The sequence below is a fragment of the Apis cerana genome, linkage group LG11, assembly GCF_029169275.1.
Source record: "Apis cerana isolate GH-2021 linkage group LG11, AcerK_1.0, whole genome shotgun sequence".
Classification (NCBI taxonomy): Eukaryota; Metazoa; Arthropoda; class Insecta; order Hymenoptera; family Apidae; genus Apis; species Apis cerana.
The window spans coordinates 1192963-1218213 of NC_083862.1; the positions used below are offsets into that span (position 1 = coordinate 1192963).

The window sequence follows — 25251 nt, forward strand, 5'->3', positions numbered from 1 at the left end:
TTACTTTAATTTATTATTATTATGAATATTTCTAAAATATAATATACATCATACTGAAAATCATTTGTCAATTTTATTTTTTAATGATACTGTCAAGAAAATGTTTTACATAAATATACATTTATATAAATTTGTAATTAGTGCAAAAATAATCCATCTATATTATTATTTAATAAATATAATAAAAATGAATTTATTAAAATTATATTTAAAAATTATATGTAAAAATTCAACTATAATATTATATTATTAAATTAAAAAATTTATCAATTATCTTTGATTATTTCTTAATTAAGATTAGATTTATTTAAATTCCACTTTTAAAATTTTTTTAATAAAATGGAAGACAAAGAAGAATAAAAAATAATTAAAAAAATAGAAATTTATATGTTATCAGGAAGAATTTTAAAAAAATGAAAAACAATAAATAAAAATTAGATCAATTTACTATATTATATTATTAAAAAATAATAAAAAATAATATAATATAGTTTTATGTGCGGAGTTCCATATTCATTTATAATTTATTCATTTGTACAAATATACTATATATTTTCAAAGAGCATAGAAAATTAAGATAACAAAATTAGTTAAAAAATTTGAATACTTATAGTTACAGATATTTTCATATTGAAAAAAATGTTAATATTAATACTAAAGATTATTTATTCTATTAGAGATCTTTCATTGAAACTTTTATTAAAAATGTCATATATATGTATATACATATAATATTTATGTATATATATTAATATATATATATGATTAAGTTGATATCTTTTTGTATTTCTATGTAATAAGTAATATTTGAATCTCACTTATAATCAATTGAAAATATGCATGCAGCAAATAATATTAACATTTTTATATAAATTTTGAAGTAATTCTTATTGTTTATCATTTTATTTGTTAAATAAAGAAAAATTTTATATTTTTCTTCCTTTATAAATGTAGCAAAAAAATATTTAATTTCGAAATATGTATATTAAAAAAATGTACATAAATTAAATATGTATAGACATAAATTTTAAAAAACATAATATAATTAATTTTTTATTTTTATTCATTTCCTGAGTGTTTTGCATGTTTCCAAGATTTTAAATTATCTAAAACTTGAATTAATAAGGGATTTCCACCTAAACGTGCAATTTCATCTCTTGCTTTCTTATCCAATTCTTCTAATAAAGTTCTTGTATAAGTAAAAGATCCAAATTTTTCTAGCAATTTAACACAATACCGTTTTACCTCAATATCCTTTGTTCGTTGCCTAAGAATATCTTTATCAATAATAGCTAAGAATATAATATATAAGAATATTTAAAAAATTAGATTATTTAGAATTAATGAAAAGGATACTTATTATCTGTCTATCTTCTGGATGGCTTCGTATAGCATGTATAATAGGAAAACTATATTTTCCTTCAGAAAGATCCTCACAGTAGCCTTTATTATCAACATACTATAAAAATTTTTGGTATACTATAACTTTTATTTTGTCATTAAATCTGAAAGCTTACCTCTTCTGAAGATAAATTACAATAATCATCACGAATTTGAAAGTAAAGTCCTAAAATACTAGTTAAAGGTACAAAATCTTCTTTACATTCAGAAAATAATTGCATTAATCTTACAGCCAGATTAAAAAGACCACCTGTTTCTATAAGAAAAAATTTAAAAAATTTAATAATAAAATATTAGCAAATATAAAATCACTTGAAAATATTATCAATTTAAAATTTACTTTGAATTGTCATCTGTTTATAAGCTGCTTCAGTAGGACAAATATAATTATCTCTCCAATAAATTTCCATACCCTGACCTCTATGAAGTTCTAGTAACTGTTCTAAATATATTTGTATACCCTAATATTAATTTTAATATTAAAATCAAAATTTATAAAAAAAAATAAAAATTTTTACATAGAACATTTACCTCTACATGATTTAAAGCAAGTACTTTTTCCAAAGCAATAAATATGGCATAATTTGCAGCATTCATTGTAGATGCTACACCGTAAATATTATGAGCTACAGGAATACCTCTTCTTAAAACTGAATTATCTTGAATATCATCAATTCTGTAAAAATTATAATAATCAATAATTATGTGATTCTATAAATATATACAATTGTTTTTAATGCTGTAAATGTATCCAATATATTCAAAATATTTGAAAAAAAAAAATGATAGTTTGAAAAGTTAAAATAAATAAGATTTGTGAACTCACAAGAGGCTGGCATTATGAAGTAATTGTATAATATCTCCAATATCACGAAGTTTATCTGATTTTATTTTTAACCAGTAATTGAAAGCATGTGCTAATGTAGCTCTAATTTGTTTTCCAGGAACTTGAAGAATGTAATTATATGGTTCCAATAATATCTACAGAAAAATATATTGTCTCTTTAAAATGTAAAATTCACGATACAATACAATTTAAAATACAATAATAAACCCGATTGATTCTTGTCATTTTGACAGTTTTCTTAACCTCATTGACCACGATTCACAACAAACTAACCTCATCTTCTTCCTTGTTGCCGGTACGCGAATAAGGAACAATTTTATCTTTCTCCATAACGTGTTTACACACTGTTGAAATAATCAATTTGTATCGTTATTATATGTAATTATCACTATATGCAATTATTTGAACTATTATATGTAAGAAAATTAATTATACCGATGAACCGCAATACTTACTACATATATATAAGAATCGCTACTGCTTATGCGATATCGTCTGCTTATATTGGTTATACTGATAATTTCTCTCAAGGTAATAATTAATTGATAATTAAATATTTAAATTTATCTGAAATAAAATTATATAAATGAAATTTTCTTCAGAGATATCGTATAACAATTATTTAAAAATATTAAATTTGATTTGAATTTCTTCTTTCTTCTGTTATATACCGATATTTAGATTATATTTAAAAAGAATAAATTTGAAAAATAATGGAAATGTATTAGATTACAATTTATTCTTACTAAGGTTTAATATTTCGTCTAGTTTGCACTTCAGTAGTAGATTTCATTATATTAAAGAAGCAGAATAAGCAGAAGCTTGTTTTATTTTTTAGTTTTATTATACTTTTATTTTATAATAAAAGTATTTAATATGTTAATAGAATTCTATGTATTTTTATATTATTTATAATTATGTCAATTATGTTACATATGTATGTTTATTTAATATAAATAAACAACATATAAAATATGTTGTTTATTTAAATATATTATTTAAATATGTATATTATTCTATGTTTAATAATACATAAAAATACATATAAATAATTATAAATATGTATAAAATCTATGCATTTCAATGCAAATCAATCTATAAATACATTATATTAAAATAAAGCAGAAGTAAAATACAAAATTATTTTCTATTCTATTTTTTTATTCATATCTTCTATTTATGATATTTATGTTATTCATAAAATCATAAAAAAATGGCAAACATGTTATATATTAAATAAATTACTAATTTTTTCCTATTTAATAATTTTTTAAATAATTTTCGATAGTCATTTTTTCGATAATCGTAATAATTAATAGGCTAATAATTTTTGAATAGAAGAATATCAATAAATTAAAAAGAAAGACAATATAATTAATAATATAATAATATAATAAAAATAAAAAATAAGAAAATATATTAAAAATAAAAAATATTTACATATTATGTAATGTAATAAATTTAATTAATTAATGTCATAAATTTCAATATAGTTTGATGAAAAAATTGTTTATTTAAATAATTTTTTAAATATAAAATAAATGGGTAAATTTTAAAATGATGTATTCATAGAAACAAAAGAAATAAATCATATTAAAATGATTTATTTTTACAAAAAAATAATTACATAATAATTTATTAAAAATCTTACTTAATATATATTTACAATTCGCATATATATAAAAAAGTTTTTTTACCAGAATAATTATCTCTTCAACATATTTTTTTTTTCGCATGTTAATTAATACACATACAATCAAAAATTTATTTGAACTCTGACTAGTTCATGACGCCTTTATCTCTTCAGAATACTTACAACTCGTTCAATGCGTGAAATTATTTATTATTCCACACATTTATTTATTAATATATACAAATTGGCGTAATTCAGGTAAATCGTCGATGAACTTAATCTCAGTAAACAGGTAAATAGATTTCTAGTACATTTAAATTTTAAGATTTTCAAAACACTGATTGAATAATTGATATGACGCATAACTCTATTTTATTATTAAAATATTTATAAACTATAATATTTTAATATAAATTATTCTGCATATTTACAAATTGAAAAACAAAGAAATTATTGTATAATCATTGTATATCAGTGCTCCAAAATCGTATTAATTAGCCTATCAAAAATTTATCAAAAATTCATACAAATCAGTCAATGATATTAATGTTATATTTTAGATACAATCATTTACAATTTCTCTCCGCTGAGATTTAGCACGTTGTAATACGAATGGTCCGGGAACCTATCTAATTCAATATAATCAGTTTCGTCGAGTAAAAGACCTTCTGTTAGGCTGACGAGTTCTCCAAAGGATGGCCTACATGCTGGATCTTTGTCCCAGCAATAATACATAATATTATAAAGTTCTCTTTTACAATGTTCTGGCCTGTCTAGTCTGTAGCCCTCTTTGATCCTCCTCATTACCTACAAAAATAATTTTATATAATTTTATATAAATATAAAATATAAATATAAGAAATATAAATATTTCTCTTTTTTCTTTGAATATTAAAATGATTTATAATATATTAATTTATGATTAAAAGATAAAATAATAATAAAAATTAATTGAAATAAAGTATTAGAAATCAAGAACATTTTAAATTATATTATTCAAATTTAATTCTGTAATAAAATTTCTCATAAACTTTGTAATTATTAATTAATTACATTTATTTAATTAAACTTAAAATTAAAATTAAATGTTTATAAAATTATAACTTTAATAAAAATAAAGCATATAAATTTTTTAATTGACAAAACTCTTACAAATATTCTAAATTAAAAAATTAAAGAAACAATTCTATCTAAAATTGATTATTTAAAATTTTTATATGTATATATTTTTTTTTAAAGAGTTTTGATAATTTAAACAATTTTTAAAATGAAAGAATAATCACAAGTGTTGAAAAATTAATTTTAAAAGATTGCATTTAATTTTTTTTAAAGGATAGCAACTTTAAGATTAATAAACTCCGCTAACCCTAAGACCCTACCTCTGCTGCAGCTAAGCCGGGATAAGGCGTGGAGCCCAACGTCACGATTTCCCATATTAATACTCCAAAACTCCATATATCCGATTTTACAGAAAAGATGTTGTCGTATAAACTCTCAGGAGCCATCCATCTGATAGGTAGCCGACCTTCGGACTTCCTTTCATAAATTTGATTAGCGGCCACGTCTCGAGCGAATCCGAAATCCGCAACTTTACAAGCACGATTCTCGTCGATCAATATGTTCCGTGCAGCTAGATCTCTATGTATAATTCCTTTGGAAGCCAAATATTCCATACCTTTGGCAATCTGTGATATGTAAATTATTATGTAAGTAAATAATAATAATAATAATAAGTGTAAAATTTATTAATATCTACATCTGTATCTGATATATATTGTTGAATAATAATAGTCTAAAATAATTAAGATCATTTACTGCATTTTTTTTTCATTATTAAACTATATTGATTCTATATAAAATTTGAGAGATATTTAAAAATTATATTATACATAATTATGATTAAAAATTTATTGTTATTGTATTAGATCTATTGTAATAGATGATGTGAATTATAAAAAAATATCTATCTTAAATAATCTTTTAAAAAAGATTTTATATTACATAATATATAATACTTGATAAACAAATCCAGTTAAATCCCTAGACGTCAGTCCAGGTCCACCGTGGTTTCTTTCTTCTCTAGATGCTCTCAGAAAGCTCTGAAGCTTTCCACCACTTACATATTCTAAAATAACGAACATAGGTTCACGTTCTGTACAGCAGCCCAATAATCTGACTACATTGGGATGAGGATCCAAATTTTTCATGACTCGTAATTCCTGAGCGAGATCTAGTCGTTCTCTTTCCGTGGCATTTTCTTTTAATGTCTTCACAGCGACTATAGTTGCTCCTGATTTTCCATCAATATCTAAGGCTTCGCATTTCCATACTTGACCAAAGCAACCTTCACCAAGAATATTGAAAACCTATTTAATGAAATAATTTGTTTAATTACTTTTTTGATGAAAAAAAAAAAGAAAGAAATATTTATTATTCAAACACATTTAAATTTGAATGATAATTACACATAAAGAGGAAAAACTTAATAAAATCATGTTTTTTTAATTAATATTAATTATCTTGATTAATTAAAATCTTAATTGATTATAAATATAGGAAAAAATGTTTTTTAACTACGTAAAACATTTTTTTTTAAAAATATATAAAAAATAAAGTTTTCAAATTTTCATTACGTTTACATATATATACATATATATTAAATATATATTACATTTAATTCAAAATGTATTAAAGTGAAAATGAAGATAATATTTGCTTCAAGATGATTTTTTTTTTATGTAATTACCAACCTTTAATCGATGTCGTGGAAATTCCCATTTATCTTCTTGCTTATTCTGAGCGCCTTGATTCTCTTTTTCCCATGGCTCGTATCGATTGTTGTACGCTTTTGGTCCTCGCCATCTTTTCAAGACAAGCGATGGATCATCTGATATGTTCGAGACGCTAACCGAAGCTTGTTCTTTCTGATATTAAAATAAAAATAATTATTTCAAAATTTTATTTAATGTTTTAAACGTAATAGAATATCAAAGGTTGAAAAACATATTCATTATATTTATTTTTAATTATAATATTTTGAATATGCATTTATAATTCTTTTTAAATGTTTAATTTCTACGTCATTATTCTATATATAAAACTGTATTTATACTTACTATATTAGAATTATTAAATATTCTTAACAATATAAAACTACACAATTTCTATCAAGAAGTTTTCAACTTTAAATAAACAACACTATATTATTACTACGTTTTATAATTATTCTCATATAAATATCCATAATCCCAAATTTGTATTAATCACAATTAAATAAATGAACACTAACATTCAATTTACATCATTTACAAACAGACACATTACTTTCATAAATACTAATTATGAATATTTTCATACATTTCCAAATACATCCCAAATTCACCTGAAAACCTGAATATCCCCTTTCTTTTATCCCATCTTTTCCATTTTTTAAATTAAATAATTTTATAACTATCCCATCCTCGTACCGTGTCTTCCTTAGACTTTCGATTGCCGCAGAATTTGTTCCTCATTGACCACACACCCATGCCCAGTCCCACGACGAGCACGCAGACAGCCGTGACGGGTACCAAGGTGATAGCAATATCTTGCGAAGGCGCTGCGTCGGCAGGTGAGATTTTCGAGCTGAGAGGCGGCCCCTCGACCTCGTTCTCCTCTGTCGCCGGTTGAGGGACACCGGCGGTGGTCGGATCCGGATCACCCTCGGCCTCCTTCGACTCCTCCGGCTGCAGCTTCGTCGTTTTTGGTATATTGGCCGGCAATGGCGGCGGCTTATGAGGCAACGAAGGCCTGGGGTAGTTGGGCAGGCTGGACAGGCCCAACAGCGGCGGCCGGATTCTGCCGGAGCCGTGCTGACCCGGAAACGGGCTCCTGGAACAAAAGGAAAATTAGAAGGTGGAGTACGGTTTAAAGACTCTGGGAATTCCGGGAAGTGGTTGAAAATTGGGAGGATGCTTCGAGAGATTTGGAGAGTTGTGCTCCAAAGAAAAAAATTGGAAAGAATAAGGAATTATTGTAAAAAATTGGAGCAAAATTAAGTTTAAATATTGAAATGGAGTATTTTGTAAAATATCAAGGAAAATCTGATCCTGAAAATTTGAACTAATAGCAAGTTTTTCGATCGTTCAAAGTTTGGAGCACGGTCAAAAATTGGAAGAGTCGAGATACGTTCGAAACGATTCGAATCGAGCGTTATGAAAAATTGGGGCAAACAGAGTTTGTCGCTCAAAACGAATCTGATCATCGACGAACTGGAGCATGAATAATGGAACGGGCCACTGAGAGTCCTCCAAAAGGTCACGCACTGTTCACCGTGATTTATCGGGGAAACTTTCTTGCAGGTTGACTAGGTCTCGCAGATTCACCGGAACCTCTGCTCGGTCAACTGAAAAACTGTTTCAAGGAAGATTGGGGCTGTTGATTTTCAAAGGGATTAGATCGAAGAGGTTTGAAACAACGACACACCGAATATACAACCGTGCGTATTCCTTTCTATAAAAATCTTTGAACGTTTTAATTCCATTTTATTTCTAAAAATAATATTTTTAATATAAATTTTAATCGAATCCGTTTCGCAATAAAATTAATGATGATTTCTTTAATAATATAAACGATGCTTCTTTGATTCGTTCTTCCATTTTTTTTTTTTTTAAAGAAATATAAATAATGAGGTATTTTTATCTATTTTTAATTTTGATGTACCGTAACAAGTATATGGTAAATTAAAAAAAAATAAATAGTCTGTTAATATTCAAAATGAAATATATAATTTTTGATGATACTACAAGAATTCTATTCTACAATTTATCCTATCTCGAGATTAACATGCTCAGGCTCAATTTCCATTCGTGATATAAATATTTTAAACGTCGATATAAATTTTAATATCATACTTTTTACTTCCACAGCAAACGATCTCTCTCGAATCAAAATCAGTTCATCGATCTTGCGACCAATTTTATCCTCGACTCACCTGGTGTGTCCTCCATTGGGACCCGAAGTGTTCTTGATGGTGACGTAGACCTCGGTCTTTGTCGTGAGTTGACCGTCGGAGACGGTTACATAAAGGAACAGGTTCTGCCCTCCCTGGAAAGAAGAAGCAAGAAACATCGTTCAATTCTCGAAGCGACCGTATGCAGCTCGTGTTACGTTCTTATCGTCTTAAGCAAAGGAAGAAAAAAGATGACACGTAAACGCGTACTTTGCCCTCGTCCAACGTACACGAGACTCGTTTAAATGCATCACAATGATGCGCAGTATTTCGTATCTGATGCCAGTCCAGACGTATAGAATGTAATAAAGAACGGTTAATGGTATATGTAATTCCATTTGAAGAGATAAACTTGACCTTTGAGTGATCTCTGCTATTTAAATTCCTCGTTTTTTAATTTTTTTAAATTTCACTTAACGACAGATATTATAATTAAATACTGTTATAAGTAAAAAATGATAGATATTATTAAAAAGTACGTTGAAATAATTGTACATATTTTATTTGGATGTACGACAACTGTTAAATTACCATTCGAGTCTAGCGAGAATTATTAATTACTTTGGTCTTATTACCTTTAGAGTAAATTATGTGCCGATATAGAAATTATGTAAAAATATCATTACCGATATGTTCTGTTTCCATTTACAATTCATTTTTTTTACACGACGTTGAAATTCGCTTCATAATAATTATTGGGAAGAATTTCGTTAACGGTTTTAATTTAAACGTGAAAATAATTAAGATAGGGATTAGAAGGTGCATTTACTTTATCTTTGAGCGTTTCATTAACGTAGATAATGCCCGTGCTATTGTCGATGAAGAAAGGAAGCGAGGGTTGCGGACTCTCGTTTCCGTTGTAATTGTGCCCAAGAGGTTCCAAGCCATAGGTTAGCTGATCCTGTTCATTGTCCTCGGCACGGGCTCTAGTCACCACGCTTCCTACAGGCTCCGAATCAAGAAGCACCAGATTTCGGTCTATCCACATCACGGGTGGTGTATTGTCGCTGAATTGGCTCCCTACAATGAAAATTAATTGCCAAGATTGATTCACGTTCAGTTTGCATAATTGTACTTGAATTGGGCAAATATTTAATATATTTTCGGTAAATTGAAAAATTTTATTTTCTATCATTGATAAAATAACTACAAATTATACGTGATAACTATGGAAACGAAATTAGTTGCAGATTAAAATTCAAAGTAAAAAATATAAAATAATCTAAATATAATTAAAAATTACTAATCAATCGATAAAATTAAAATCTAAAACGTGTATGTGTATCACTTTATTGTAACGAATTTACAAAAAAAAATTTAATATTACCTTCAAAAGAAAACTACTTTATCGATTAATCGCCGACTTATCGATTAAAACTGTTTTATCGTTTTTTCATGGAATACAAATTATCGCAACTATCGTAAACTTCCTATTCTCGATTCTCAAATATTTACTTCCATCCATGATTCAGCGTATCGATTTTGAACTTCGTGTAATCGTTCTTTTCTTTTTTTTTTTTTTTTTCTATCGAATTCATACACAGAACGAAACGGTTTTCCACTTGAGATCTAATTAAGTTCGGATTTACTGAACGATAATGAGAGAGAGCCGCGGATGGCTTGAGAGATCGGCCTTGATATGCATTCTTATCCTAGATTTTGAGTTCATATCGTCAAGTAGAGTGTAACCTTTCATGTATTCAGAGATTGCAGATTTTTCGTTCTTTTTCGTGAATAACGAAATAACGAGATCCAAGTCTTTGAAATATATCCTCTCGTCTCGTCTCAAACATATACATTAGAAGTCGTTCACTCTGCGAATTCTTTACCTTACCTTATGTTCATTCAAGTAAAATTTTTTCCTACTAATTTAATCCAATCATTGGAGAATAAACGATTGTTTTTCTAAAATTTTTTAATCCTTTTAATATCTTGTTTCGATGTAATCTCGAGAATTTTAATAGAAAAATTATTTTTGTATGTTTATTTCATTCTATAATGCTATATTTCGCGTTATTCGTTTTACAATTTCTATATAATCTCTGCAACGCTAGCGTCTATATAATTTAAGATAATTTAATATACATTTTACGATATTAAATTCCATATTATAATTTAAAAAAGGAAAATAATGAATTTATATATTGCATTAATTATATATTTATTATTTTCTTCCTTTTCAAATATTTTGTTTTCTAGTTGTTTTCTAGAGAAATAATGAATTACCTATAAAAGAAACATAAAATTCTTCAGACAACTACTTTCTACGTATATTTTTTAACATATTCTACGGGAAAAAGCATTTTATTATTTATTTTATAAAATAAAAATATTTTTCTACAAACACATTTATTTCTATATACTGATCATTGCATTGCTCTGAATTATCATCTCCATAATTACTCATACATTACGTTCAATTTTACCATGTCGATCACATAAATTATCCCATTTGTTGTGTACCTTCCGTGTAAGAGGTCGTTCGTGCGTTACCAGGCGATCTAACGTATGATCATTCGTCGTGCCGGTTCAATTCTCGGTAGTATAAGATACCGTTGCACCGAGTATCGGTATTACCACTCTTATCTACGATTTCGAGATCTCAATCGGCAGTTCTTCTCAACCGAGAAAACACGGTAGCTGTTTGAAATAATAGATCGTACGTCGCCTACCGAGTTACCTCGTTCGTTTTAATTTATATTCGCGTTGAATGAAACGGCATGCACTTGTGCTATAACAGTTTCGTTATATGCGCTACGTGAAAATATTTTTATGCGATTTGAGAATCTGAAAAATGGATTTCTTAGAGATTGTGAAAAGAAAAAAGAAAAAATAAAAATAAAAGATTGTGAAAATGGATTGATTTTTTTTTTTTTACAAAAATATAATTTTTCATCGTGCATGAAACGATTGGGTAATTTCTTTCTTGAAAAAATTTTAAATTTGGCGCCATTTATGCATTTCTATCATAGCATAGTTATAATTATTTTATCAAAGTTTCTTTCAGGTTTATTCGTTACACATGTTACAAAAGAGGTTAAGAGATATAAATTATTTATCTTAATTTAAAAGATGCACAATTCCATCTGTGTGCATTGAATTCCATCGTCTATAAATATATTTATATTTTTAACCTAACCTAACGCAAATTGAAATTACTTATAACTCAATAAGCAAGCTTCAACTGGTATTTCTGCGTATTACGTTTTATATATTTCTTTTGATTCATAAAATTAAAATACTATTTTCAAGGATTATTCCATAAATATATCAACATTCCGTACAATTTCTACTGAATTTACTGAATAATTAAATTAGTTATAACTAAATAAGTAACCTTCAACACACATTTTTTTTACTAACTTCTAACCTCTAATTTGTCTCACAAATATATCAATATCCTGAATAAGATATACACAGGAAGAAGAACTGAATAAGACAGTTCCGTTAGTTAACAAACTTTACGATCTCAGTAATTATTCGCTAATGTTACAGCACACTGTTCATCGTTCCAAAGGCTCGAGCGTTTGTTCGGCACAAGCATACCAATGAGCTTTCGTGCGAACAAGAGAAAGTCCTCATTATCAGCCTGTTTCCTTACCATGTTTCGCAATTTCGATTTGATTTCAATATCGCTAGACGTTATCTATGCATTCTCGTTGGATTCCAACCTGATTTAAATAAGATAGTAACAGAGTTGATGTTAATAACATGATAAAAAAAATTTGGATAATTTCATTAGAATTTTAATTAATACAAAATGGTGGTTTAAACATGAGATGTATGATATTTTTATCAGTTGTAATTATTCATTATAATATTTTGGATTCCAACCTGATTTAAATAAGATAATAATAGAGTTGATGTTAATAACATGATAAAAAAAATTTGCATAAAATAAATTTTAGATAATTTCATTAGAATTTTAATTAATACAAAATGGTGGTTTAAACATGAGATGTATGATATTTTTATCAGTTGTAATTGTTCATTATAATATTTTATGAAATTATACAGATATATATATATCTGTTACAATAGGTACATATATAGAATATAAATATATTTTTTCTTATTTATAATCAAGTGAATACTTGAACATTCTTCTAATCAGTTTATCCATTAAAATAAATCCAAAAAATCTTAAAAAACGTTTCTTCCTCTCTTAGAAAATTCATTTAAAGTAGAAACAGCTCAAAAATTATCCACAGAAAAATTAAAATCAATCGGCAAATATTCTATCGACGAATAACTATCAATAAGCTGAAAGAACCAACATTGCAAGATAAAAATAAAAATTCAATTTATTTTGTAGAAAACACGCATTTGGTAAAAAACATCATTTCGATTTATTCGCACAGAATTCCCTCAAACCTTCAATTATCGATCTCATGATCAATCTTCTAATCGCGATAAGAGTCAAGGAGAAGAAAAAAAACGCCAGGAAGCGGTGGCATTTAATTAGAGTAAAGCAGGCAGCGCGAAGAATCGAGAAAAACACGTACTCATGACTGGCAAATTTGCCCGCAACGTGGGTCATTAAAATTTATGGATGTTGCCTGCCTGATGACTTTCTTCGTTCGCGTGTTTTCCAGTCGATCGGAGGAACGCGAAAACACAGCTCTAATGGACAGTTCGCATAGCCCAGCTTTGTAATTAAGGCGTGAAAGATTAGGCCTCGATTCGAATTCGTGGTAATTAATGTTGTAGGAAGTTTTTTTCTTTTTTATGGAATCTAAGGATGGTTTCTTATGTCTTTTCCTCCAGTATTACGATTTTGTTTGATCGATTTTGCAAATTTGAGCAACATTGAAAATACTTGGTTTGCAATTTTTCTGGAATCACTATGGTAAATTAACACGGTGTAAGATGGTTTAAGTTTTTCAAAAATATTACAAGTTAATTTATAATTTTGAATATTGGTATTTATTGGCTTTTTATCATTTTCCACGAATGAGTATTTACAAAAATAGCCTAATATAATACATAATAAATAGCGAATAGGTATATTAAGTTAAATTAACTGTGAAATTAGTTTCTTGGTAGTTACAGTATACATATTATATTTGCTATTTTTGAATTAATGGCAATAATTATCTGTTATTGTTTAACAATTTTATAAACCACAAAGAAATTCCCGAGTTAATAAGTTCCAAATATTACATGACAATCTCGACTCTTTCACTCAATCATGATAATTCTATCACATGATAAATCAATCTCAATTTCGTGAAAAAGTTAAACCAACCAATGGTTTCTTCTCTTTTTCGTGTTAAAAAAAAATGATAGATTATATTTAACTATATACAGTCATCGATTTGAAAAACGATATTCCAAGCTATCCTTCGTTAACCTTATATCTGATGATCCTTTTGGATACATTCGTGACAAAATGACAGCACAATTTTTTAAATATTTAAAATTTACGTATCTCGGTAAAAATATGATTATAAATCAAAGAAGATTATTTTCTTCTTTTACACAATAATTAATATTATACAGGATAAAAGATTGATAAAAATAATATCGTAAATGTAGTAAAAACGTATTCCTCTTTCACATGATTAAAGAAGGAATATTTTACACATAATTTGCATTTAATATTTGTCCCGATGTTAATCTCGAGGGGAGTGAAAAATGAGAATCACAGAGTGCGTTATCATTTTGTTGCGTGAATTCATAAGTCTGGAACAGCGACTGGACAAATAAACGATAAGCATAAATTCCGCTTCTGTTATTGCGGTCGCGGCATTACAATGCCACGAGTCGCGACATCGGTGTACAAGGTGCTTCTTTATTTCGAGCACCGGCGTGTTATAGCGGTATTGAAGTCACTGCACCGTGAGAATACAGTTACGCGGTTATTCTCGTGAAATAATGGCCGGCATTAATGATCGGTATAAAACATAATACTATTAAAATTTTCGATAACTCTTTTACCGTTGCTGAAGAATATTTAAGGTTAAGAAATTTTTCTTACGAGCGGTATTTGTCAAGTAAAAAGTATACTTAAAGATTAATAAATATTCGTAATTTTCATTTCGTTTTTCTCTGAAATTTGAAAATTTTATTTGACGATACAAAGAGTATAAATCCGCGATACATCTATATACACATGTATAATAATTTATATATACAGTTTTATTAGATTTGATCATTAACCAGTTCTATATTTTTCTCACATTAATATCTCTCTACATACACCTCCAACGAAAGACGTCAACGATTCTCCCCCAAAAAAGAAGAAAAATATAGGAGAAAAAAAAAAAACAAAAATTAATAATTACTGTACAATATTCAAAGAGTTCAAATTTTTGTTTTTCTCTATCTTAACGAAGGAATTCCAATAAACAAAAAAAGAAGAAAAAAAAGAAAAATTAATGGAGTGTAAAGGTTGACTGGCCAACAGTGTGGTCAACGAGCAAAGGAACAAGACGGAGAAAGTGGGACGATGAAAGTGCGACCAAACGACAGGGCTGCCACTGCTGCGTGCGCATGTCAGTATGACCTGCGTCGAATCATGGGTTTTTCACCGGCGTCGGAAATGCAAGGGATCTACTTGTTGCTCCACTCTTCCCTCGAGTCAGGTGTCGCGTACGAATCGGGACCATTAACGAGACTGTCAATCTGTCCCACTTATTTAATTACAGACAAAGGAAAAAAAGAAAAAAAAGAAAATAGAAAATAGTTTCCGGAAGTTGGATAATCTATGTGCATAGTATTATTGTCAGAGGCAGAAAATGATTAAAGATTAGATAATATTTGTTGTAGAAATTAAAGGAATAAATAATCTTTGGTATAAAATTATGATTGACAAATGTAATTGTAAAAAATGAAGTTAAGCAATTATTAATAAGATTAAAATTGATATTAAGATTAGGGGTCTTGTCATCTATTGCTCATAGAATTAGTGAAAGTAGTTTTTGAAACTCTTTAGGGAAAGTTTTTAAGAATTTATAGATACACATGTATATATAATCTATGATATAACTAATATACTCTTAAACAAAAATAACTTGATCACTTTGAATGTCTCACTTGATAATAGGAATATTACATGTTAATGATAAGAAAAGTTGTTTCAGATAAAATTGGTTATGCAGATAAATAAACGTGTTAATGTCACATGAAGGTCAACTTTATCTTACGAAGGTCAAAGAAAAATGTTACGAAGAAAAACATTACATTAAATTTAAAAAAAAAAAAAACAAGTACTAATTAACCTCGATAGATGCAATTTTAGGATCAACATAATTTTTAATTAGCTGTCAATTAACATGTAAAAAGTAGTATTTATTTAGAAGAACTAATGAAAAAATTATTTATACATCAATGAAGGATTAATAAAATTATTGATTAAAGAAATTTTGTTGATTTTTGAAAAAATAACATCTCCATCAATTATTCGTAAGGAAATAAATATAAATATTTCTTTTGAGTGTTCAATTATAAGCATTCAGCAATTATATTTATCAATAGTTTTAGCACAAGATAGACAGAAATTCTCGTTAATGGATAGAAAGTCAAGCGCTCTCGACTTTGATATACACTTGGATGGCAAGACTCGAGTCTTACTCTCTTAAAATATCTGAGAGCTCTTTCAATTATCTGTATTTGTAATGCCAGCGTATTTTAGGCAGCAGTAATTTTTTACTGAAAAAAGAATTTTTTTTAAATGTTTCAAGATCCAATATCGATAATAAATTATCAATAAATCTTTCTCCCTACGAATTATTCGATTCTTATCGAAATTTCGAAAATAATGGGACAAAAATTCGAAACAGGTTTAGAAAATAAATAATCTTTTCATCGTGAATTTTTTTTAAACTTCTTACGTCAGAAAATATATTTTTCCAGCTATTTGTAGACGATCAATTTTATCTTCTTATCAGAAATAAAAATATTTAAGATATAAAGTTTGAAAAACTGTTCTTCTGAAACTCGCTATCGAAGGACATAACACATAATAAATATCAAATATCGCGTTAAGTTGAAAAAAAAAAAATCAAACAAACAGATTCTTTCTACCTTCCCATGTATAATGTTCTTAAACAATTTCTCCCTAATATAATACTTTCTAATTTTTTCTTTAAAAAAAAAAAAAATAGATTAATCGTATCGCACGTAACGATTACACATGCAACTTTTAAAGAATGATTCATGGAGAATGGATAGACCTGCGAGTACTTATGTACTTTAAGTAATGTGAGACGCAACAGGATCTGAAAGTGAACTATTCGGTTTCCATCTTTCGCTCTAACACTACAAAAATATACCGCGGATGGTTTCTCATTTCTACGTGAAATTTCATAATGCAAAAAGATCATGAATTTTTGGAATCACGACTGTTGTTGTCTGTGGCTAATAATTGATCCTATAACGATACAACAATGTCAACCAAGATTTTCCTTTTTTTTACAGTATTAAAATAATTATAAATATGAAACTTATGAATAGATTTAATTTTATATTATATTTCTTTCAAATGTTTTTATTATTTAAGAAAAATTATATTCGGATTGGAACATTTCAAAATGTTATTGTTGGAATTAAATCAAATCGATCATTTAATCAAATCAAATATTCTTTAATCTAAATAACGAAAGGAATTTTTTTAAAAATAAAATTAAAAAGAAATACACAAGATTTAAAATTTCCAAGTTAAAATAAAGAAAGTGAAGAAATAAATTACAATAATATTCGAGAGGAGCATCGAAAAGATGATGTTTACACATCACGAAATAAATCCCCGAGAGAAAGTTTTGAAGATTTACCAAATATCCAAACCGAAAAAAAAGAAAAAAAGAACTATAATTTAACATCTGTTCCCTGCAACATAAAAATCCACCGTCATTATTATTGCTTCACAATCGTATAGCAACCCAAGCGGTGAGAAAATCTTTCGACAAAACTCGAAAATCCGCTTAATCGAAGGCCGATCTTTCGAAACCCATCGATTTCGTGGTATCCGGCCAAGGTCGTGACGTCAACGAGGAACGCGTTGCCTTCCGGAAGCGGATACGTCCAGCGAGGCTTATGGGCGCTCGAAAGAGGCCGAGAGGCCTCTCCTTCTCTCTCTCTCTCTCTTCCTTTTTTTTTCACCTTCTCGTTTTAACCGACCGTAGGGAACAGAACCGGAGAACTTTCACTTCGGTGAGGTCATCGTCGGTCCTTAAATATATTTCTTAGCATGACGCTTCACTTTCATGCACGGCGACACGCACACCGAAAATTCGTTTAGAGATTCGTATGGAGATTACGTCTTTTGCCTGCAAAATTTCCTCCTTTGGTTTTAAGTGTTTTATATATATATTAATAAGTATTTAGTAAGTTGTTATATCTTTAGATTATCTAATGATTATTCGATACAGGATATGTTTTTTGTGAGAAAATAATGGTTAATTGGTTAATTTGTACATTTTAAAAAATAATCGACCTTCGTGTGACATATAGCCTTCATCTATATCAAAGCTATTGAATGTTACATAATTTATCTTGTCATGTCTAACAATATTTTGTGCAAGAACTTTTTTTTTCCATAACATTCTTTCATCAAAAGATATTCCATTGTATAAAACAAACATGTTATAGTAAATATATATATATATATGTGTGTGTGTGTATAAGTTATATTAAGAAATTTTTCTGTTAAAACTAGTTGTCTATATTAATTTAATACTTGTTTAAATAATTAGGAAGTTTATGACATTAAGAAAGACATTTGTATTCGCGATAATAATAATATTTTAAAAAGGGTGTACAAAAAATGTTCGGTATAAAGCCTTGAAATCTTTTCATCGGATTGCCTTGAGCGAATCTTAATGTGGCCATATGCGACTTGTAACATTATATTCAGGCATAAGTATATGTTTCGCGGTTTTGTGAATGCAGACGAGTTAAAATTTCACGAACAACTTTTTCTTCTTCGTGTCACGCTAAAGGGGACACGAATCTCATTTGTTATTTTACATATTAATTGGAAATTTATAACGTAGATAAATAATATTTTTGGTGGCAAAAACTAAGAATACGCAATTTTATTTTTATATTGCCATTTTGATTTAAATTTAAACGATACATAAAATTTAACGAAACCTAAATTGCTTAGTAAATTGAATATGAAATATTTTTTATTAAATTTATGAGATAAAATTCTTTATAATTACTAAAATTTAACAATGCTAAAAAATAAAATAAAATGCTACACTAATTAATTATATAACAAAGATACGAATGAATCGATTTAACTTTATTTTCTAATTAATGTGTCGTAACAAATAATAATTGTTCGTATATGTTAATTATACGATTAATTATTTTCTGTGTGACGTATATATATTACATTATATTGCATTAATGGTACGTATTTTATGTATAATTCATTATTAAATGCGTTAAATTTATAGAAGTCAATTAGTGCCACGAGAAGTTTGTAATGGTTAAGTAATGGTTGTTCTATGAAACAAGTACCTGCGCCTGAATTACCGCACAACGCCGAGATTTTCTCAGAGACACGAATGTCGGCACAAGAACGATCCTTCCTAATCAATTGCTATGTATTTAACGTGTAACACATTTCCAAGATAATTACTATTTAATTATAATTTTCGCATATATACATATATAAAGAATAAATTTATTTTTAATATAATTTTAATATCCATTCTCTAATTCTATTTATTTTTTATATCATTGATATAATTAAAAAGGAACATTATGAATCACGTTTAAAAAAAAATACCGTTATCTTTATTGAATTATAAATATTTTTAACGTTTGCACTGGAATAACTGTAAGTCTTTTTTACTAATAATAAATAATATTCAATCTTCGTTTTAATTATTACAAATTTTTGTTTCGAAAGCTAATACGTTAATTATGGATCAAATTAATTTTCAAATATTAAGAAGCCCATTTAAAAATGTATCTAATCTAATAAATCCCTTTCTAGATAAACAGACATATAAATAAAGAAAAGATAAAAAAGAAGATAAATATCTATAAAAATACATATAATACATCCATCTTTCATTCCCAATAAAATCCCAAATATCCGAGAAACTCTTCAGAAATTTTCACAATGGACAATCCATTGTGTATCATTGACTGAACGAATGTACGTTCACTAAACAGAAAGAATGCGATTGATACATATGTGAACGTGATCATACATGATCGATAATGCAAGAATGTGTTCCGAGAACGACTTTTCCGCACTTTTTTTGCATCATATTTTTCTGCAACGGTTTCCTTTAACGAACGAAGACCAAAAGCACGATCGTGATCCCTCTTCAACCAAGGAATTCGAGCGGAAAAATGGCTGCGCGACAAAATAAAACGACGAATGACTCGACCACTCGCCAGACGAATTAACGTTTAACAGCCGGTCGCATAATCGGGTCGCCAGACACCAAACAAGAAGTCGTGTATCCAACCTTCACCGATAATCGCTCGTCTGCACAAGATTTGGTCGAAATACGAATCCTTGCCGAACAATCTCGGTAGTTTTCCAACAAATTGTCGCAAAAATATTTGGACATTAATATATTTTTCATCTTTCTATCTGATATTTATCAATAAAAATCTAATGAATATTTAAAATGAATTGCAATAGCTGAAAAGTTTTTTTAATTAGTAAATGAAATTAATTGAATCTTATTTTATAGGTTATGTTAGATTATAGATTAGATTACTTACTATTTTAGATTATTAAGAGGAAAAAACTTTGATTGTCATAATTTAACATTAAAATTCTTAATGAAATTTTTATCGTAAAATTCTTTTTTTATCAATATAATAATAATAATAAATTATCTATTAAACGGTACACTAATTATAACACATAGAAGCAACAACTTTGTTTTATTCACAGATCGCAAACTGTTGAACGGAAAAATGCCAAGAGGAGGCGTACTTAAACAGGAAGCACGTGTAACTGAAGAGAACAATAAAAAAAGGTTGGCAAGCATGCGAAACAAACGATGAGAAAGAACATGAGCAAGCGAAATAAACTTTCCTAATGCATACCCGGGGCAATTGGTATTTTCTTTTGACAAAAAGCCGTTATGAAAACGAATATGCAGTTGATTATTTGCAATCACCAATCATAACTACATCAAATTTTCTATTAATTTTATTACTAATTAAAAATTAATTCTATATACAATAATAATAATAATTTCAGTTATTCGTTAATAAATTTTTTATAATAGAATTTTTGAGGTTAGAATGATGAATTCTTGAAATTTATTCAAACTTTTAATTGCTAAAATTATATTGAGAATATCTATATCTTAAAAACAAATATCATATACATATTCGTTTATTAATAAGAGTTAATAAAATTTCTTTCAGATAAAACTGCCGCATTCTCCTGTATTCTTTAAAGACTCGTGGAATCGTGCATCTTTGTGTCGCAACTGTTATCGCTTATCGGTCAACTGGCTTTTTTTTCCGATGGTATAAGTAGTATAAGTATCTTTGAAAGTCAGAACCTTCAAAAGAATGAGTTTACGAAAGAGTAATGGCACTACATCTATCGCAAGTATGTTCAAATATTCGAATCTTTTATAAATATCTTTTTAAAAATTTCATGAATACCAAAGATCAAATACTTTATTATATCTTACTACTATTATATGAATCCTATAGAATGATCTTTTTGGTTAGATTTAAATTTATTTATAGATACGTAACGAACTTGATTCCATCACTAGTTAAAAGAATTTTACGTGCAGGTGTCTCTCAAGTCGCGACAACGACTTTCTATTTAAGTCTGTTTGGAAACTTCCTGGGCCTTTTGGTTAACAAAGCTATTTGAAGAATAATTTTTTTTTTAAAGAATTTACGCTGACAAAAGAAAAATTTTCTTTCTTTGATATGAGATGTTAAAAATAGTTTCATGAGAAACCTACTACATACTTTCATAAATTTCAATACTTTAGTTATGGAACAGAGCACATATAATTCTTAATTTATACAACTTTGACACATTTCTTTATTCTTTGTATAAATGCCGTTGCTCTATTGTAATCGAAGTAAACACCGTTACTTTTTACAGTAATCAACATCACTATAAGCATTCTTTTAATGTATTTTGATTTCTCAAATAAATGTTTCCTATTTTTCTAAATTTTTATTTCGTTCTATAATTTTATATAGTTTAACATATCGAACATAGAAAAAAATAAAAAAGGAAAAGGAAAATCGATAAAATAAACGATAATTCGAATAGATCGGATACATGATTTAAGTAACTTTCACTTATACCCTTCATCGCTACTCCATTAAATCACGGTATAGACTCGTTTACAAGTGAATCTGATATTACTAACTAGTCGAAGTTGGAAAATTCATATTTAAATCATAAATTTGAATTCCACGACCAGCTCGAATATTCAAATTAATTCGCCGTACATCTCTTGCCAATTTCTTTTCTATTTTATTTAACGTACAATTATATATTTGAAAAGAAGATAGGCATTTTTTTTATTTCGTGGCATCAACGTTAAATAGAAAGGAATCGCTCGCAATGAACAGAATTCATTATATCAAAGGTGGTAACTTAATGAAATATGAGAAAAATGTTGCGTAGGTGCAATATGCATATATGTATATGTATATGAAAGTGAACCATGATAAATAATTTGCAAACTAAATACATGCAAATATACATTTATTGTAATATTATGTATTTGACGAAGATGTAATTTTATAGAAAGATAAAAAATTATATATGTTTTTATTTATTATTTTGTTTTTAATTTTTTTTATATTTATTATATTTGCTACATTATATTCAATTCCATTTTATATATTCCATATATAATAAATTGTTTTAAAAATAAGAAAAAATTATTTCGAAAATTTCGTTAAGATTATTTATTTCTGTTGAAGAAATCTCATTTTTTATTTATTGTAAGATGAGAAAAAATCTTTTTGTATCTTTTTTGATTGCATACATCACAAATATTATTTTCAAAAATATATTTCCTTTTCTTTAAGTAATTAAAAAATATATATTTATGAACTTATAATATATTTACGATAAAATAAATAATAAAAATTATAATAAATGAACCAAAAATACCAATAATTAAAAGTAGAATACTTTTTTCAAAAAATCAGGAAAAATCTAGATTTTTTTAAAGTGAACTAAAAAAATTTTAATAATATTTATTGTTTTTTTGATATTGTAAAATCGTTCATTTTAATTTCCCAAATTTAACAAGCTTTAAACAATTTTTTTAAAATATCATAAATATTGTTATATATTTTTTTATAGTTTTTTATAGAATGACAATTCACATTTATTATTTCACAATTTTTCTATATTTCATGACATACATTATAATATGCTTTTTCAGGCCATAATATTTCATTGAACAACAGGTGAGAATCTCCATTATAGATTGAAAGCTGTAACAAATTTATCGCCAATGCATATGGCAGCATTTCGTAGAGAATATGACTTAAATATACATATTGTCCCGTTTATTAAACTTGTTTAAAATGCATAACGAAAGTAATTTAAGATTTATTTAAAAAATAATTATTGTTAATAATTATAAATTCATAATTAATTTAAAAGAAAAAATGTTCATAATTAATTCGAAAAAAATTTTTCAATTTTATTATTAGATGATAAATTATTTTAAAAATATTTAATGATTAACTTCATTTAAAATTAGGTATGAAATTTCAATAAATAAATAATTGATTCATTTATATAGTAAACGATCATTTGTTCGTTAAATTTATTCCTCTACATTCTGATTTCGCATTATTTGAAGCATGCGTCAGAAGAAGTATTCTCGACGCTTTCTCCGGGATATATTAGAAAGTACAGGCTATAAAATCGTGGTTGAAAAACTACAAATATCATAGATTATTGGTAAAAGTTTTTCAAATTTAAAATGATTGTTCATCATTAAAATTTTCATTCATATTTAAATCAAAATTAAATAAATAATTATTGTAAATATTAAGAATTATCGATCTTTTAAACGAATGTTTTGAATATCACTGTCATTATTTTTCAAGAAAATAGAGACAAAATTTCGATTATTTATAAAATCGTTAATTGAATAATATATCTATCAATTAAAATATATTAAAAAATAAAAAAATATCTTACCGGCTCCATTCCATAGGCACAGCGCCATAATAACGATAATCAATCTGACAAACATTGCGCTACATTTGTCTACGATACATGAAATATCAACAGAATCACATTCGACTCGCTCATACGTGGATCGATTTGAGCCACGATAAATCGAAACACTTTGATAGCCAGTTCTATCGATGACATCTATCGAACTATTACACTGTCAATCATATATATGCAAATGCATCTATCATTCATATAGATACATTTATTATTTTTTTTTTGTCGATCTATTGAATATTTCTTCATACTCGATGTCAATTATCATTAGATACATTGAAAAACAGATGCAAATTATATATAAACATTCTTCGAATATATTCGATAACAAACACAAATTCACACAGATTTTTGACAAACTTCTTCACCTACATATTACACGCACAATTTTAATCAACGTTGATTAATGCACAATTCGAAAACACCAGCTCGAAAGTTTTGCTACTTGTTGTAAAATCAACCGGTCGGAACACGCAAAGCAGTCGACTTTCTCTCGAGTCAGATAATTAACCGGCACAAGTTTTTAGAGCGATCACAGTTCGCAGCGAAATATTAATTACGAATACAACAAATACTAATAAATCATCACTGAAGTGAATTTCAAAAAACACTTGAAATATTTCGGCCTCAATCGTATTAGAATTGTATATATTGTCTCCAAGTTTATCATGATCTTTCTTTCATCTTGGTGCAAATAACATTATACTCCTGTCAATCGATTTCTCGATCACTTTTCACTGACTCTAGGTTAAAAAATAACATAACTGTATTTGATTAGTCGAATCACTAATTTAAATTAGAAAAACATCTTACGCAGTTTCGAATTAAAATTGATCACTTGTTAAGCCTTCTGATTTCGAAACAACGCCGCTCATGAACCAAGTACTGACTCTACGTGCATCGCGACGCGATCTGTTCGTGAATGCCGTGGCAGCCATGCCGATCAAACTGAAAGAACGCGTATCATTGGCGTAATTACTAAAGAATCGAGTATCGAGTTCATCATTTCGATTCAATCGATTTTGCTGAGCAATTAGACAATGTATTGAATGAGTTGTTATATATTTTATTTCTTTTATAATTTTTTTTTTTATTTTTACATCTTCTATAATTTTTAATTAAACATTATTTTCTGAAAAATATTTTATAAAATTAGATAAAATTAGAAATTGAATAAATTATTTGTTTATTCAATTATGAAATGATTGAAA

General features: G+C 27.3%; 2 protein-coding genes and 3 long non-coding RNA genes across 11 annotated transcripts; 3 read left to right on the forward strand and 2 right to left on the reverse strand.

Moving 5' to 3' along the window:
* Window positions 1-1025: 1025 nt before the first annotated feature.
* Window positions 1026-2850, reverse strand: LOC107998508 (terpene synthase). Of its 7 annotated transcripts, none has more exons than XM_017057818.3 (8): window positions 2704-2850; window positions 2522-2592; window positions 2228-2382; window positions 1933-2077; window positions 1742-1862; window positions 1518-1657; window positions 1357-1459; window positions 1026-1292 (listed from the first exon to the last, which is right to left on the reverse strand). In XM_017057818.3, coding segments are annotated over exons 1-8 (969 nt in total). In that variant the 5' UTR covers window positions 2705-2850; the 3' UTR covers window positions 1026-1059. The 7 variants fall into 7 exon arrangements, with proteins under 7 accessions (XP_016913307.1, XP_016913308.1, XP_061937219.1 ...); XM_017057819.3 differs by having other exon boundaries at window positions 1026-1277; window positions 2704-2845; XM_017057821.3 differs by having other exon boundaries at window positions 1137-1277; window positions 1357-1443; window positions 2704-2848.
* A 986-nt stretch (window positions 2851-3836) lies between these two features.
* LOC107998567 (tyrosine kinase receptor Cad96Ca) lies at window positions 3837-24986 on the reverse strand. The gene is made up of 8 exons (XM_017057903.3): window positions 24008-24986; window positions 9641-9891; window positions 8854-8966; window positions 7349-7751; window positions 6632-6805; window positions 5897-6247; window positions 5261-5566; window positions 3837-4688 (listed from the first exon to the last, which is right to left on the reverse strand). The coding sequence occupies exons 1-8, from the start codon at window positions 24060-24062 to the stop codon at window positions 4452-4454; spliced, it is 1890 nt and encodes a 629-aa protein (XP_016913392.1). The 5' UTR covers window positions 24063-24986; the 3' UTR covers window positions 3837-4451.
* LOC133666893 (uncharacterized) lies at window positions 7636-9360 on the forward strand. The gene is made up of 3 exons (XR_009831740.1): window positions 7636-7775; window positions 8222-8358; window positions 8789-9360. It is a non-coding gene; the product is annotated as an uncharacterized LOC133666893 (long non-coding RNA).
* LOC133666894 (uncharacterized) lies at window positions 14390-16236 on the forward strand. Its single transcript, XR_009831742.1, has 2 exons — window positions 14390-14768; window positions 15210-16236. It is a non-coding gene; the product is annotated as an uncharacterized LOC133666894 (long non-coding RNA).
* Window positions 20797-22003, forward strand: LOC114577633 (uncharacterized). Its single transcript, XR_009831741.1, has 2 exons — window positions 20797-21093; window positions 21226-22003. It is a non-coding gene; the product is annotated as an uncharacterized LOC114577633 (long non-coding RNA).
* Window positions 24987-25251: the final 265 nt, after the last annotated feature.